This window comes from Sus scrofa, chromosome 15, assembly GCF_054392235.1.
Source record: "Sus scrofa isolate SSC_HxYL_T2T_F1_AM1 chromosome 15, Sscrofa_HxYL_maternal_Yorkshire_Landrace_v2.0, whole genome shotgun sequence".
Taxonomy (NCBI): Eukaryota; Metazoa; Chordata; class Mammalia; order Artiodactyla; family Suidae; genus Sus; species Sus scrofa.
This window is the reverse complement of record NC_139397.1, coordinates 120687157-120705521: the sequence shown is the minus strand read 5'-3', so window position 1 is coordinate 120705521 and position 18365 is coordinate 120687157. Positions and strand designations below refer to the sequence as shown.

General features: G+C 38.5%; 1 protein-coding gene across 11 annotated transcripts in view; it reads left to right on the top strand.

Annotated features, from left to right (window-relative positions):
* Positions 1–18365, top strand: part of ICA1L (islet cell autoantigen 1 like) — an 83207-nt gene that overhangs the window by 48141 nt on the left and 16701 nt on the right. For 10 of the 11 annotated variants that reach the window (XM_084998426.1, XM_021075560.2, XM_084998423.1 and 7 more), the window contains 4 exons: positions 842–940; positions 3114–3199; positions 5514–5557; positions 12914–12988. In XM_084998426.1, coding sequence (XP_084854552.1) covers positions 842–940; positions 3114–3199; positions 5514–5557; positions 12914–12988 — 304 coding nt within the window. The remainder of the gene's footprint in view (positions 1–841; positions 941–3113; positions 3200–5513; positions 5558–12913; positions 12989–18365) is intronic. The other variant, XR_014828953.1, reaches the window with a different exon arrangement.

Sequence of the window (18365 nt, the reverse complement as noted above, 5' to 3'; positions counted from 1 at the left end):
GGAGATCTACTCCGTAATAACCTCTATGGGAAAAGAATCTGAAAAGGAATGAATATATTTATATGTAAAACTGACTGACTTTGCTGTACACCTTAAAGTAACACAGCATTATAAGTCAACTATACTCCAATAAAATTTTAAAAATAAAAAACACCTAGAAAAGAAAAAAAAAAAGGGAAAGGATGCTCATGAAAATTGAAGTATGTGACAATCTATGTAGCACAGTGCCTGAAACACGGTAACTGCTAGTCCAGTTCTCCTTCTTTCTTGCCACTCCCCCCCCGCCCCCCCCCCCGCCACTTTGAATAGGAACCTTGCTACTTCAAGCACGGAAAATGTCCATTTACTTGAGTTAGCTTGACGACACATTTTTCAGACAAGCCTTTCTTGAACCCTAAATGGAAGTCCAGATTTAGTGGTTCATGTTAGTTTTCTCCAATTAATAAAGTCTTTAAATGCTTACCAACATAAAGATTTACACATATCCCTCTAGTGCAAATACGGTATTTTGGTGCTTTTAACATTTTTCTTTTGGATTCCTCAGAAAGTGTTCTACTGTACCAATTTCATTCTCTTGGCTGCACTTACTCTCCAGCTGATGCCAGCATGCATTCCAGCGCTGTATACAGATAGGCACACATGCATGCAGATACAACACCACTTCTTGTGCAGAATTACTGTTTATAGTACTTTCTGTTTCCCCAAACTTGGAAATTGATTTTAGCTCCTGCTTCTTATTATTGGACAACTATTCATTTACCAGAGTGAGGGAAAATAGCACTGAAAAAAAAAATCCTGGAGAGGAAGCAGAACTGTAGTGCCACCTTTTCTTTTTCTGTAGAGGACACTTCTTGGATTCTGGGAGAAAACAGCTCGAATGATGTCCCACATCCGTGGAGCCTATGTTGGCATTCATCCATATGATTTTGTAGCTCTCAAGGTACATTGCTTTCAGTGTTCTTTTGTTAGATGTATTACATTTCATTTGGATAATAACTTTGAAACTACTTTTGGCTAAGCTAATTTCAAATTTGCAAAACACTGGGAAATAGTTTTCTACATTCCTTTAGCCAGTCATTTTTCTATAAGTCCTTGATTCCAAATAACTATCAGCAGCACTAAACAAACATGGGAATACTACTGGTGGGTGAGCTCAAGATATTAGTATCATAGGGGAGGGGGAAATAAAAGAAGGAAAAAGTGAAAAGAAAATTAAAATACGAAAGAGAGAAGAGGTTATGGAAAGGAAAAACTTAAAAGGAAAAAGTGATAGGAATTCCCATCATGGCTCAGTGGCAATGAACCTAACTAGTATCCATGAGGACTCAGGTTCGATCCCTGGCCCCGCTCAGTGGGTTAAGGATCTGGCATTGACACAAGCTTGTGATGTGGCTGGCAGCTGCAGCTCTGATTCAACTCCTAGCCTAAGAACTTCCATATGCTGCAAGTGTAGTCCTAAAAAAAGAAAAAAAAAAGGAAAAAGTGATGGAAAGTGGTTATGCGTTTTCAAAAATGACCAGATTACTGGAGTTCCCTGATGGCATAGTGGTTATGGATCTGGTGTTGTCACTTCTGTGGGTTGGGTCAGATCTCTGGAACTTCTGTGTGCCAGAGGCACAGCCAAAAACTAAAAGGAAAAAGAAAATGACCAGATTATCTACCTGAAAATTTTAGGAGTTAAAAAAAAATCTCCTTGCTTTAACTTTTATACTCATATCATAGCTGTGATTCATGATACAAAAATTATGTCCGTTTTGGTCATTATACATGCGATTGCCACAGAGGAGACTACTGTCTTAGATCAGCTCTTTCCGTAACCACCACCTGTAAAGTGAACTCTTTCAGCCTTTTGTCCATTTGGCTCATAGAGCAGAGTTGCAGTTGTGCTAATCATTTCTTCACTTCTTGTAGGCTAGGTTTCAGTACCTTTGAACTTATTCTGCTTATTTTTAAGTAGAGCTTGAAAATGTTGAGTTTGCACAAGTTGGATGTGGTATCTGTGATAGTTCATATCCTGCAACTGTACATTGCAGGGGCTTGGTATGAATTTTTTTTTTTTTTTGGTCTTTTTAGGCCCACATCCATGGCATATGGAGGTCCCCAGGCTAGGGGTCCAATTGGAGCTGAAGCCAGCAGCCTATGCCATAGCCATAGCAACATGGAATCTGAGCTACATCTGCAACCTACACCACAGCTCACGACAACACCGGATCCTTAGCCCACTGATCGAGGCCAGGGATCAAACCCACATTCTCATGGATGCTAGTCGAGTTCACTAACCACTGAGCCACAATGGGAACTCCTGTTTTTTACTTTTTCTATATGCATGCTTCACTGGAGAGCATGATGTATATTTAGGCAAATTTAACATTCAATTCCTGCTTAGACTTGAAGTTGAAAATCTTTAGTTGGAGTTCCCAGTGACCAAGCAATTAAGGATCTGCTGTTGTCACTACTGTGGTGCGGGTTTTATCCCTGGCCTGGAAACTTCCAGAAGCTGTGGGTGCGGCCAAAAGAAACCCTGAAAAATAAGAAAATCTTCAGTTGTATTTAGAGTGTTGAAATACAGGCCAGCAACACACTGTGGGTCTTCTTTGGCATGTCACAAAGTGGTAAACCTTGTGGTTAGCCCATAGTATGTGTGATTGCCACAGGCAGCCAAAGGACATGGGACGTAGGACTCAGGTCAAATTACATCAGCATACATTTGCCATATCTCTCACTCTCTACTTAAGAATTCTTCCTATTTTATGTTATTCTTTATAATTTTTTTCTTTTTCTTTTTAGGGTCACACCTGCTGCATGTGGAAGTTCCCAGACTAGGGGTCGAATTGGAGCTGCAGCTGCCAGCCTACACCACAGCCACAGCCACAGCAACACAGGTCCAAGCTACAGCTTGTGACCTATGCCGCAGCTTGTGGAAACACCCAATCCCTAACCCACTGAGCAAGGCCAGGGATCGAACCTGCATCCTCATGGATACTAGTTGGATTCTTAATCCACTAAGCCACAACAGGAACTCCATTCTTTTGAATTTTTATTCTCATTTTTGTTTACACAAAGAGAGAAACAGATTCTTTTCTCCTACTTAACATTAAACTTCTTATCCTTAGCAACTACAAGACACTCCAAGCAAGCTTACTGAAGACCACAAGGAAGAACAAATTGAAGACAGTTCTCTTCCTGAGAACCTCAATAAGTAAGCAGGCAGAAGTTATATCATGTTACAGAAGTCCTGAATATCCTTGTATCATTTATTTGGAAAGAGTTTCTTCTCTGGCTTACTGAATACTTATTTCTATGTCATTTTTCCAAAACATTTGTTTTAAAACCTTTCCCCCCTATTTTTGATTTCACATGACAGGCAAAGCTGATGTGATAGGAGTACCGAAAATTTGGGGTGATAACACCAAATTCTGTGTTTGGGAGACTGAGCCTTGTAATAAGAGCCTCAACCAAATGAATCCCAGAAGGGGCAGCTTGATAAAGAAAGGGAGAGGGACTTCCCGTCATGGCTCAGCAGAAACGAATCGGACTAACATCCATGAGGACGCAGCCTTGCTCAGTGGGTTGAGGATCCAGTGTTGCTGTGAGCTGTGGTGTAGGTCAAGACACAGCTTGGATCTGGCATCGCTGTGGTTGTGGTTAGGCCAGTGGCTACAGCTCCAATTTGACCCCTAGCCTGGGAACTTTCATATGTTGCACTTTCGGCCCTAAAAAGCAAAAAAGAAAAAAAGAAGAAGTAAGTGGCAGTTCTGAAAGGAAAACAAAGGCAAGATGTAATTAAAGGGAAACAGGCAACATGAAGGAAGTACAAAACAAGAGCCCCCATTTTCAGGTAACCAATCCCAGTCCCATCTGTGCTATTTTGGAGATAAATTTTCACCAGCTCTCTCTTATAGCTGTTGATACCTCCCCCCACTTTTTTTTTTTTTTTTTTTTTTTTTTTTTTTTTTTTTTGCTTTTTAGGGCCACCCCCGTGGCATATGGAGGTTCCCAGGCTAGGGGTCCAATCTGAGCTGTAGCCACTGGCCTACACCACAGCCACAGCAATGTCGGATCCCTACCCACTGAGCTGGTTCAGAGATCAAATTCATGTCCACATGGATGCTAGTTGGGCTTATTACTGCTGAGCCACAACGGGAACTCCCAGAACTACACTTCTCATTTTAATCAGATTGCACTGATAGTAATATAATGAACCCAGAAATAGTCCCAAACAGTGACAACCATATAATGTTGAATGGAAGGTGATCTGAAATATAAGCATTTCACCCTTTTCTCTATGGGGAAATCCAAACAAGTTTTTTTTACTAACATGACTGTACAAATGTTTTAGGATATAGATTAATCAAATGCATAATTATAAATTAAACTTACTAATTTAATTATATTAACATTTTAAATCTTATGTTAAATATATTCAGTAAATATTTTCATTATCACATTTTATGAAAGTTTTATTTAGAATCATCTCATGTATCTTCAGCATCATGAGAGCTACCGTTCGAGTGAACAGATTCCAAAGCACTTTACCTTCTCTTCCATCCAAATTGTTTAAAACACCATCTGTGTATACTGTCATTGGAAATTTCATTCCAAGTCAGTCTCTATTTGCTCTGTGGGTTTATTTTTATGGTTTTTGCAAATAAATACTGTATTGCTTTTTAAGTGTCTTTAAAAACATTTTAAAATATCCTCCAGCATTAGAGTTCTGAAGTTATACCCCAGGAATAATAACTAAATCTGGTTCAATTTCTTTATCTCATTTTTTTATCATTATACCATAAGGATGATATGAATTTCCAAAATTAGTATTGTTTGAGGATGTTTGAGGCAAAAGTATTTTCTGTAAACATTACTTTGTTGTTAAAATAGTCTGTTTTTCTATAGCTCTTTATTCCTTCTAGTTCCCAAGTGTTCTTGAGCAAAGCCTTTTAATGCTTGAAAACTAAACTTCAGAAGTTCCTGTTGTGGCTCAGTAGTAAACTCAACTAGGATCCATAAGGGTGCGGGTCCGATCCCTGGCCTCGCTCAGTGGGTTAAGGATCCGGCATTGCCCTGAGCTGTGATGTAGGTCACAGATGCGTCTCAGATCCCACGTTGCTGTAGCTTCAGCTCCAGTTTGACCCCTAGCCAGGAACTTCCATATGCCGTGGGTGTGGCCTGTAAAAAAAAAGAAAAGAAATCTAAACTTCATACTTAATGGCTTTGGTAACAGGTGTTCTCCTCTGTGGTACTGTATTTAGCACAGCACTTAGCATGCTGAACACAGTGTCTGGTGCTTCATCAATATTCAGTAAAGGAACAAGGGGTGAAGGATTATTTTCAGTCTGTGCAGCTCCAGAGAAGAAGTAAGATTTGTCTCAGATTTTAGGAGATCAACTAGACACCTATTTTATATGTATTCTCAGTTTAAAAAATCTTTTAAACTGTATAAAACTATTTGTAGCATGTGAGTCCCAAAGGTATATTTTAACCAAAATCTCTTCATTTTTTGGTTTTTATTTTAGATTGGTTTTGTCAGATGAGGTAGTGAGCTTGGAAAGTGAATCAGGTAAGATAATAAATTCATTAAAATGTGAAATGACCACATTTAAATGTCAAAACAGTTTGTTACAGCCTTTTAAAAGAGATTGTGTTGATATCCATTCAATTAAAAAAATGTCACTTTATGAGTCTCTTCTGTACAAACCACTTTTTTAAATTTGTTTTTTTCTCTTCATATTTTCAATTTTATTATCTTTTTAAAACTCAGTGAATTTTATTATATTTATAGTTGTGCAACCATTATCACAACTTAATCTTACATTTCCATCCCAAACCCTGTACAAACCACTTTTGAATGCATTCTTTTCTTCCCCAAGTGTTTTGAGCTGTAATTGACATGTGACCCTGTAAGTTTAAGGAGTGCAGTGTGATGATTTGATATTTGTATGTATTACAGAGGAGTTTTCACAATAAGATTAGTTAACACATATATCACCTTACATATTTATCATATTTATTTGGGGATAAGAACATTTTAAGATTTATTTGGGGGATAAGAACATTTAAGATTTACCCTCTTACAACTGTTAAGTAAATAATACTGTATGTTTTGTTAACTGTAGTTACGATGCTGAATAAGTTAGATCCCAGAACTTATTCCTCTTAAAACTGGAAGGACCAATGGGACCAACCTCCCCATTTCCCCAATACCCTAGGCCTTAGCAACCACTAATGTTCTCTTTTTCTAGGAGTTCAGCTTTTTTATATCTCACTTTTTTTTTTTTTTTTTTTTTTTTTTTGTCTTTTTGCCTTTTCTAGGGCCACTTGTGCGGCATATGAAGGTTCCCAGGCTAGGGGTCGAATCGGAGCTGTAGCCACTGGCCTATGCCAGAGCCACAACTTGGGATCTGAGCCGTGTCTGCAACTACACCACAGCTCACGGCAATAGTTTTTAGTTGGTATAGTCCTACTTATTTATCTTTGCTTTTGTTTCTTGAGCTTTTTTTTTTTTTTTTTTTGGGCTGCTGCCTAGGCAGCAGATTCCAGGCTAGGAGTCAAATCGGAGCCACAGCTGCTGGCCTATGCCACAGCCACAGCAATGCCAGATCTGAGCCACATCTGTGACCTACACCATAGCTCATGGCAACGCCAGATCCTTAACCCACTGAGGGAGGCCAGGGATCAAACCTACAACCTCATAGTTCCTAGTTGGATTCATTTCCGCTGCACCACGATGGGAACTCCTGTTTCTTGAGCTTTTGATGTCATATCCCAAAAATTATTGCCAAGATCAATGTCAAGGAATTTTTTCCTCTGGTTTTTATTTTAGGAGTTTTACACTTTCAGATATTACATATAAGTATTTAATCCATTTTGAGTTAATTTTTGTGAGTGGTATAAGTTAAGGGTCTAATGTCATTTTTTTTTTAGGGCCGCACCCATGGCATATGGAGGTTCCCAGGCTAGGGGTAAAATTGGAGCTGCTGGCCTACACCACACCCACAGCAATGTCAGATCCAAGCTGCATCTGCAGCCTATACCACAGCTCAGGGCAACACCAGATCCTTAACCCACTGAGAGAGGCCAGGGATCAAGCCTGCATCCTCATGGATCCTGGTCAGTTTTGTTTCCGCTGAGGTGGGTACTCCTCTGATTTCATTCTCTGTTTTGTTTACCATTTGCCTGGAATATCTTTTTCTATCCCTTCACTTTCAGTCTTTGTTTATCTATCCTTAAAGCTAAAGGGAGTCTCTTATAGGCAGCATATTATTGAATCTTAATTTTTATTCATTCAGCCACTTCTTGTCTTTTGATTAGAGAATTTAACTCGTTTACACTTAATTATTGATAGGTAAGGATTTACTAATGGTAGGCTTTGATTCCTTTCTCTTACCTTTTTGTGTACCTATTACCAGTTTTGATTTTGTTTTTTTTTGTCTTTTTGCCATTTCTTGGGCTGCGCCTGCGGCATATGGAGATTCCCATGCTAGGAGTCCAATCGGAGCTGTAGCCACTGGCCTACACCAGAGCCACAGCAACATGGGATCCAAGCCGTGTCTGCAACCTACACCACAGCTCACGGCAACGCCGGATCCCAAACCCGCTGAGCAAGGCCAGGGATCAAACCCGCAACCTCATGGTTCCTAGTTGGATTCGTTAACCACTGAGCCACGACAGAAACTCCTACCAGTTTCTTTTCTTTTCTTTTCTTTTTTACTCACCATGAGGCTTCCATAAAATGTCCTATATTTATAACATTTTATGAAGATAGCAATTTAGTTTGATAGCATATGGAAACTATGCTTCTACCCTCACATTTTAGGTTATTGATGTTACAGTTTACATGTTTTTAATACTGTGTTTCCAATAACAAATCAATATTGTTATTTTTAATGTTTATCTTTTAACTTTTAGAGTTAAAAGTGACTTATGCACCATTGTTACAATATTATAGACTCTGACTATGACTATATATTTACTATACTCATGAGTTGTATACTTTCTTTCATTTAAAATTTATTTATTTATTTATTTATTATTATTATTATTTTTTTCCTTTTATGGCTGCCCTGAGGTATTTGGAGTTTCCCAGCCAGGGATCAGACCTGAGCTGCAGTTGCAACCTACACTGTAGCTGCAACAATGCCCGATCCTTTAACCCAGTGTGCTAGGCCAGGGATTGAACTTGCATCCTAGCACTGCTGAGATGCCACTGATCCCATTGCGCCACAGCAGGAACTCCCATTCTTGCATTTTTACAAGGTTATTTGTATCCTTTTGTTTGAGCTTATATAGTGCCCTTTATTGCATTTCTTGTAAGGCAGGTGTAGTGGTAAAGAACTCTCTCAACTTGTTTGTTTGGGAAGGTCTATATCATTTCTTCATTTCTTTTTTTTTTTTTTTTGTCTTTGTTGTTGTTGTTGTTGTTGTTGTTGCTATTTCTTGGGGCACTCCCGCGGCATATGGAGGTTCCCAGGCTAGGGGTTGAATCGGAGCTGTAGCCACCAGCCTACGCCAGAGCCACAGCAACGTGGGATCTGAGCCACGTCTGCAACCTACACCACAGCTCACGGCAACGCCGGATCGTTAACCCACTGAGCAAGGGCAGGGACCGAACCTGCAACCTCATGGTTCCTAGTCGGATTCATTAACCACTGCGCCAGGATGGGAACTCCCATTTCTTCATTTCTGAAGGATAGCTTTGCTGGATATAGTATTCTTTGTTGACTGTGTTTTCCTTTCAGTATTTTGAATATATCATCCACTCTCCTGGCCTGCAAATTTTCTCCTGAGAAATCTGCTTATGGTTTTATAGAGGTTCCTTTGAATGTGACAAGTCACTTTTTCTCTTGCTACTTTCAAAGTTCTATCATTGATTTTAGACATTTTAACTATAATGTGTCATAGTCTCTAATTTGGTGAAGTTGCTGCCCATGCTCTGAAGTAGAGAGGGAGCAGACCACCTGCTGGCCTCTCTGGTAAAGTAGTGCTGTGTCCTGAGATCAGACACTGTTGCTAGCTGGGCTCTGCAATCAACCTTTGATCAGGCAAGGTCACTGTCTATGCTACCTCACCAGGTGGTGCTGCTGCCTGGCCTCTGCATCCAGCTAGGGCGACAGCAGGGCTTCATGATCTGATGCAGTCTTAGACTGTACTTTGTGATCAGGCAGAGCCACAGGCTGGGTTTCATAATGGGCAGGACTGTGGTTGTGCTCTGCTTTGGGGCAAGGCTGCTGGCCAGACTTCCTGGTTGGATGAGGCCCCATACTATGCCCAACAGTTGGGCGGGGTTGTTAACTGGATGAGACTGCAGGCTGTGCACAGCAATTGGACATGGACATAGGCTGGGCTTTGCCACCAGGCAGGGCTGTAGGCTGGGCTGTGCTGCTGGGCAGTACTGTAAGCTGGCTCAGAGGCTCTACAAGATCACTTTTAGGGCATCCTGGTAGGTGCGCCAGAGGCTTGTGATTTATCCCCCTGCCCAGGCACATGGTAGGATATACTCTGCAACAGCCTAGGGTCTCAGTCCAAGCTTCCTGCTGAAGTGGGACTGGAGGCTGTGCTCAGCAATGAGTTAGCTTTCTAACAGTATCTAGTTAGCAAGTCCTATTATCTTCTTTAGGGAATTCTGGTCTTTTCTAAAATAAGTGCTTTTAGGAGTTCCTGTTGTGGTACAGTGGTTAATGAATCCGACTAGGAACCATGAGGTTGTGGGTTCGATCCCTGGCCTTGCTCAGTGGGTTAAGGATCTGGTGTTGCCATGAGCTGTGGTGTGGGTCCCAGACACAGCTTGGATCCCACATTGCTGTGGCTCTGGCACAGGCCGGTGGCTACAACACTGATTAGACCCCTAGCCTGGGAACCTCCATGCTGCGGGAATGGCCCTAGAAAAGGCAAAAAGACAAAAAATAAAATAAAATAAAATAATATATATAAATAAATAAAATAAGTGCTTTTAGTGTACATATTCATTTCACAGATTGTATTTTTCCTCATATTTAAATTTGTGTTATTTTAAATAAATAGATATATGTTGACTGTGCATATAATATATAAATGACTGGTTTTGGAGCCAGAAAAATCTGGGTTTGAATGCTCCCTTTTTTTTTTTTTTTTTTTTTTTTTTGCTTCTCAGGGCCACACTTGCAGCATATGGAAGTTCCCAAGCTAAGAGTTCAATCAGAGTTGCAGCTGCCAGCCACAGCCACAGCCACACAGGACCTGAGCTGCAACTGTGACCTACAGTGCATGCCAGTGTCAGATCCTAAGGCCAAGGATCAAACCCACATCCTCATGGATACTAGTTGGGTTTGTTACCACTGAGCCACAGTGGGAACTCCTGAATGCTGGCTTTTTAAAAACAGGTCATTTATGCCTCTTTCATTTTTTTCATCTGAAATATGGTCATACACTCAGACCTTGTAGGACTTTAGGGCTAGATATATTTATAAGCTATATAGCGATAGTAGGTGTCCAATAAATGTGATAGATATTTTTAAGTATATACATAGAGACCATACTGATAAAGGAAACTATTTAACAAGCTATAATAATTATAAATTCATACATCTAACATAGCTTCAAACATATGTTCCAAAGTTTACTTAATTGTGCAGGCATAATCCTGTACCCAAGTAGAGAACATTTTTTTAATGGTCATAAATGAAATATAATTGGCATTGTTGTAGTTTAACCATTCATTTATTATAATATTTTATCTTTTAAAGCTTTCCGTATCAGTATATATATCCCTTTTTTATTGAAGTAGAGTTAATATATAATAGTATATGTTACAGATGTACAGTGTAATGATTCACAATTTTTAAAGGTTATATTCCATTTACAATTATTACAAGATATCGGCTATGTTTCCTGTGTTATATAATATATGCTTGTAGCTTATTTATTTTCCACATAGTAGTTTGTGTCTCTTAATCCTCTCCCCCATCTTCCTCTCCCCCTTTCCTTTCCCCACTGGTAACCACTGGTTTGTTCCCTATATCTGTCAGTCTATTTCTTTTTTGTTATAGTCACTCATTCATTTTATTTTTTAGATTCCACCTATAAGATACAGCATTTGTCTTTTTCTCTTTGGCTCATTTACTCAGCATAATGCCCTCCAGGTCCATCTGTGTTGCTGCAAATGGTAAAAATAAACTCAAAATGGATTAAAGACTTAAATGTAAGACTGGAAACCATAAAACTAGAGGCAAAACACTCTTTGACATAAATTACAGCAAAGTTTGTTTGGATCTGTCTCCTAAAGCAAAGAAAGTAAAAGCAAAAATAAACAAATGGGACCTAATTAAACTAAAAAGCTTTGTACAGCAAAGGAAATCATCAAAAACAAAAAGACAACCTGTGGAATGGGAGAAAAAGTTTGTAAACTATATGACAATAAGGAGTTAATAGCTAAAATATAAACAGCTCATACAATTCAACATCAAAAAAAAATCCAATAAAAAATGGGTAGAAAAACTAAATAGACATTTTTTCCAAAGAAGATATATAATTGGTCAACAGGCACATGAAAATATGCTCAAGATTGTTAATCATCAGAGAAATGCAAATTAAAAGTACAATGAGATATTGCCTCACACCTGTCAGAATGGCTATCATCAAAAAGAACACAAATAAAAAAATGTTGGTGGGGATGAAGAGAAAAGGGAATCCTTATACACTGTTGGTGGGGAAGTGAATAGGTGCAGTCACTGTGGGAAATAGTACAGAGATTTCTCAAAAAAGTAAAAATTGAACTACTACATAACCCAGCAATTCCACTCATGGATATATATATCTGAAAAAAAAGAAAAGAAAAGAAAACACTGATTTGAAAATACACATGTACCCCACTGCTATAGTAGCATTGTTTACAATTGCCAAGATATTGAAGCAACCTAAGCATCCATCAGCAGATGAATGGATAAAGAATATGTAGTATATATATACAAAGGAATACTACTCAGCCAAAAAAAAAAAGAAATTTTGTCATTTACAACAACATGGATGGACTTAGAGGGCATTATGGTAAGTAAAATATGTCAGAGAAAGACAAATGCTGTATGATATCACTTATATATAGAATCTAAAAAATAAAACAAGTAACTATAACAAAAAAGAAAAAGACTCACAGATAAAAAGAACAAACTAGTGGTTACCAGTTGGGAGAAGGATAAGAAGAGGGGCACAATAGGGCTGAAGGATTAAGAGGTAAAAACTACTATGTATAAAATAAACAAGCTTTGAGGATATATTGTACAACACAGGAAATATACACAATACTTTATTTTTTTGTTTGTTTGTTTTGTCTTTTTGCCTTTTCTAGGGCCGCACCGGCAGCATATGGAGGTTCCCAGGCTAGGGGTCAAATCAGAGCTGTAGCCGCCAGCCTATGCCACAGCCACAGCAACTCAGGATCTGAGCCGTGTCTGCAACCTACACCACAGCTCACGGCAACGCCAGATCCTCAACCCACTGAGCAAGGGCAGAGATTGAACCCGCAACCTCATGGTTCCTAGCCGGATTCATTAACCACTGCGCCATGACGGGAACTCCTATAGACAATACTTTAAATGAAGCATACCCTTTAAAAATTGTGAATCACTATGTTGTACACCCACAACTTATATGTTATTATACATCAACTATACCACTCTAAAAATAAGTTTAAAAAAAATTTTAAATGGCTCTAATAATAGTTGAAGATGTCAAAATCATGGATTTTTTTTGGGCGGGGCCTTTGTCTATACAAAAATGAGGGTTACAAATAAAGTAGGATGAATTATGTGGGAATTGGCTCCCATTGTAATAAAAGGGCATATTTGTCTATTATAGGCCATTGGTCAAATTACTATAAAATATAGTAATTAAGCATGCTAAATTTCTTCTTATTCAATTTATCTTTTATGTGCTTATGTTTCAGCAATTGAAGATCACAAGGAAAAACATTCTCAAATAAGAGAATTTGGAGCAGCTCAGCTTTCTAACTCAGAAAATGGTAAATCGTAATTTTACTGTACATATGGATAATTTATTCTTTAAAATTCTTTAGTTTTGATTTGATATTTATTTCCATAACATGAAAATGTGTATAAGTCTCTACACAGGAATGCAATCAGTACTACTTTGTAGCACATCACGATGGAGATTAAATCGTTGTTTATTCTGAGTATTTGCGGCTCTGTGGACTGTATCTGTAACTGATGACTGAGTCTATGTTACTGTCTATGGAGCTCTACCACCCACTCAGTAAACACTACCTTGAATATCTTTGCAGAGCATTTATGTTGCAAACATTTTCTCTCAGTTTGTCATTTGTCCTTTGACTATTCATTTAGTTTCTTCCTGCCCATGAAAAAATCTTAAATATTGTATGGAGTCAAGTTTATTAATCTTTTATTTTATTGGTTCTGGATTTTTGTCATATGCACACCCAGATTAGAGGAGTTTGTTTATGCTTTCTTCTAGTAATTGTGTAGTTTTATTTTTTACATTTAGATCTTTAAATCATTTGGAGGTTATTCATGGATACAGCATTAACAGTGGATTAAACACTATCTTTTTGCAAATGGCTGTCTTTTACATTACTTTATAAAATGCTATCTTTGCCACAGTAATTTGAGATAACTTCTAATCATATGCTAGATTTCTGTATGTACTTGGTTCTATTTCTGGACTTTATATATCTCATTGATGTGTACATGCATCTTTTCCACATGGTTTTAATGATAAACTTGTGTGTTTTTATATCTAGTGGAACTAGTATCTTCCCCTTTTTTCATTATTTTCTTGACTATTCTTGCACATTTGTTTGATTGGTTGGTTGGGTTTTGTCCTTTTAGGGCCACACCCACAGCATATGGAGGTTTCCAGGCTAGGGGTAGAATCAGAGGTACAGCTGCTGGCCTACACCACAGCCACAGCAATGCAGGATCCGAGCCACATCTGCAACATACACCCCAGCTCATGGTAACGTCCGATTCTTAACCCACTGAGCAAGGTCAGGGACTGAACCTGCGTCCTCATGGATGCTAGTCAGATTCATTTCCATTCCCATTGCATGTTTTTGTTTTTTGATTTTTGTTTGTTTGTTTGTTTTGTCTTTTTGCCATTTCTTGGGCTGCTCCCGCGGCATATGGAGGTTCCCAGGCTAGGGGTCTAATCGGAGCTGTAGCCACCGGCCTACACCAGAGCCACAGCAACTCGGGATCCGAGCTGCGTCTACGACCCACGCCAGATCCTTAACCCACTGAGCAAGGCCAGGGATCGAACCCACAACCTCATGGTTCCTAGTCGGATTTGCTAACCACTGAGCCATGGCGGGAACTCCATGTTTATTTTTAAATATGAACTTTATATTAAATCGTCTAGCTCCATAAAAAAGCTCATCGATACTTTCATTGTGATCACATTAAATTTTAAAACTGACAGCTTGATGGTGTCGAGACAGCCTAAGCAAAAACAGGAGGCATCTATTTATTAAAAGTTTACCTATAAATCTTTCAGATACATGTTTTTTTTATATAGGATTTGAATATTTCTTATTCAAAGTTTATTTCTGAATATTTTATTTTCTTGCCATTATAAATATTTTCTTTCCCTTGTATCTTTTAACTGGTTAGTATTTTGTGTGTTTGAATGGTATTGACATTTTCATGTTAATTTTATATCCTGCTACCTTGCTGAATTTGTTTATAGTTTGAATTAGTTTTATCACTGATTTTCTGGAGTTGTCCAGGTATACCATCATGGCTTCTACAAATAGATATAGTCCTGTTTTTCCTTTATCAATTCTTGTGACTGTAATTCATTTCCTTCGTTTAATTGCATTTGTTGTTATCTCCAGAACAATGCTAAATAGCAGTGAGCATTTCCTTTTTATTTTATTATATTTTCTCACTGTACAGCAAGGGGATCAAGTTATCCTTACATGTATACATTACATTTTTTCCCCCACCCTTTGTTCTGTTGCAACATGAGTATCTAGACATAGTTCTCAATGCTACTCAGCAGGATCTCCTTGTAAATCTATTCCAAGTTGTGTCTGATAACCCCAGGCTCCCAACCCCTCCCACTCCCTCCCTCTCCCATCAGGCAGCCACAAGTCTCTTCTCCAAGTCCATGATGTTCTTTTCTGAGGAGATGTTCATTTGTGCTGGATATTAGATTCCAGTTATAAGTGATATCATATGGTATTTGCCTTTGTCTTTCTCTGACTCATTTCACTCAGTATGAGATTCTCTAGTTCCATCCATGTTGCTGCAAATGGCATTATGTCATTCATTTTTATGGCTGAGTAGTATTCCATTGTGTATATATACCACATCTTCCTAATCCAATCATCTGTCAATGGACATTTAGGTTGTTTCCATGTCCTGGCTATTGTGAATAGTGCTGCAGTGAACATGCAGGTGCATGTGTCTTTTTCAAGGAAACTCTTGTCCGGATATATGCCCAAGAGTGGGATTGTGGGGTCATATGGAAGTTCTATGTATAGATTTCTAAGGTATCTCCAAACTGTTCTCCATAGTGGCTGTACCAGTTTACATTCCCACCAGCAGTGCAGGAGGGTTCCCTTTTCTCCACAACCCCTCCAACATTTGTTATTTGTGGACTTATTAATGATGGCCATTCTGACTGGTGTGAGGTGGTATCTCATGGTTGTTTTGATTTGCATTTCTCTTATGATCACCGATGTTGAGCATTTTTTCATGTGTTTGCTGGCCATCTGTATATCTTCCTTGGAGAACAGTCTATTCAGGTCTTTTGCCCATTTTTCCATTGATTGATTGGTTTTTTTGCTGTTGGGTTGTATAAGTTGCTTATGTATTCTAGAGATTAAGCCCTTTTCCATTGCATCATTTGAAAGTATTTTCTCCCATTCTGTAAGTTGTCTTTTTGTTTTCTTTTTGGTTTCCTTTGCTGTGCAAAAGCTTTTCAGTTTGATTAGTTCCCATGGGTTTATTTTTGCTCTTGTTTCTATTGCTTTGGGAGACTGACCTGAGAAAATATTCATGATGTTGATGTCGGAGAGTGTTTTGCCTATGTTTTCTTTTAGGAGTTTGATGGTGTCCTGTCGTATATTTAAGTCTTTCAGCCATTTGGAGTTTATTTTTGTGCATGGTGTGAGTATGTGTTCTAATTTCATTGCTTTGCATGCAGCTATCCAGGTTTCCCAGCAGTGCTTGCTGAATAGACTTTCTTTTTCCCATTTTATGTTCTTGCCTCCCTTGTCAAAGATTAATTGACCATAGGTGTCTGGGTTTATTTCTGGGTTCTCTGTTCTGTTCCAATGGTCTGTCTGTCTGTTTTGACACCAGTACCACACTGTTTTGATGACTGTGGCCTTGTAATATTGCTTGAAGTCTGGAAGAATTATGCCTTCTGCTTGGTTTTTGTTTCTCAGAATTGTGTTTGGCAATTCTGGGTCTTTTGTGGTTCCGTATACATTTTTGGATTGTTTGTTCTAGTTCTCTGAAAAATGTCATGGGTAATTTGATAGGGATTGCATTGAATCTGTAGATTGCTTTGGGTAGTATGGCCATTTTTACAATATTGATTTTTCCAATCCATGAACATGGAATATCTTTCCATTTCTTTACATCTTCTTTAATTTCTTTGATTAAAGTTTTATAGTTCTCAGCATATAGGTCCTTTACATCTTTGGTCAGGTGTATTCTGAGGTATTTGATTTTGTGAGGTGCAATTTTAAAAGGTATTGTATTGTGGAGAAAAGGGAACCCTCCTGCACTGCTGGTGGGAATGTAAACTGGTACAGCCACTATGGAGAACAGTTTGGAGATACCTTAGAAATCTATACATAGAACTTCCATATGACCCCACAATCCCACTCTTGGGCATATATCCGGACAAGAGTTTCCTTGAAAAAGACACATGCACCTGCATGTTCACTGCAGCACTATTCACAATAGCCAGGACATGGAAACAACCTAAATGTCCATTGACAGATGATTGGATTAGGAAGATGTGGTATATATACACAATGGAATACTACTCAGCCATAAAAATGAATGACATAATGCCATTTGCAGCAACATGGATGGAACTAGAGAATCTCATACTGAGTGAAATGAGCCAGAAAGACAAAGACGAATACCATATGATATCACTTATAACTGGAATCTAATATCCAGCACAAATGAACATCTCCTCAGAAAAGAACATCATGGACTTGGAGAAGAGACTTGTGGCTGCCTGATGGGAGAGGGAGGGAGTGGGAGGGATCGGGAGCTTGGGGTTATCAGATACAACTTGGAATGGATTTACAAGGAGATCCTGCTGAGTAGCACTGAGAACTATGTCTAGATACTTAAATTGCAACAGAACAAAAGGTGGAAAAAAAATGTATGCATGTAAATGTAACTTGGCCCCCATGCTATACAGTGGAAAAATAAATAAAATTTTAAAAAAAGAATGGAGAGATAGACTTTCTTTTTTTTAAAATTTTTTATTATAATTGATTTACCATGTTCTTCAATTTCTGCTGCAAAATGACCCAGACACACATATATATACATTATTTTTTTAATACTGTCTTGCATCATGTTCTAACCCAAGGGACTAGACACAGGTCCCTGTGCTGAACAATAGGGCCTCATTACTTATCCATTCTAAATGTAATAGTTTGCATCTACCAGCCCCAAACTCCCTGTCCATCCCACTTTCTCCCCCCTCCCCCTTGCAGTGCAAGTCTCTTGTCCATGTCCATGAACTGTTTATGTTTTGTAGATCATTTGTGTCATATTTGAGATGCCACATATAAGTGATATTATATGGTATTTGTCTTTATTTTTATTATAGTTGATTTACAGTGTTCTGTCACTTTATGCTGTATAGCAAAGTGACCCAGTTGTACGTCTCTATACATTCTCTTATATTATCTTTCATTACATTCCATCACAAATGATTGGACATAGTTCCCTATGCTGTACAGCAGGGCCTCATTGTCAATCCATTCTACGTGTAACAGTTTGCATTTATTAACCCCAAATTCTCAGTCCATCCCACTACCCCCTCCCTCCTCTCCCTTGGCAGCCACAAGTCTGTGGTCCATGTCTGTGAGTCTGCTTCTGTTCTGTAGATAGGTTCATTTGTGCCATATTTTAGATTCCACATATAAGTGATACCATATGATATCTTTCTCTTTCTGACTTACTTAATAAGAGAATCCCTAGTTCCATCCATGTTGCTGCAAATGACATTATTTTTTAATGGCTGAATATATTGTATTCCGTTGTATATATGTACCACATCTTAATCCATTCATCTGTTGATGGACATTTAGGTAGTTTCCATGTCTTGTCTATTGTGAATAGTGCTGCAGTGAACATAGGGGTGCATGTATCTTTTTCAGT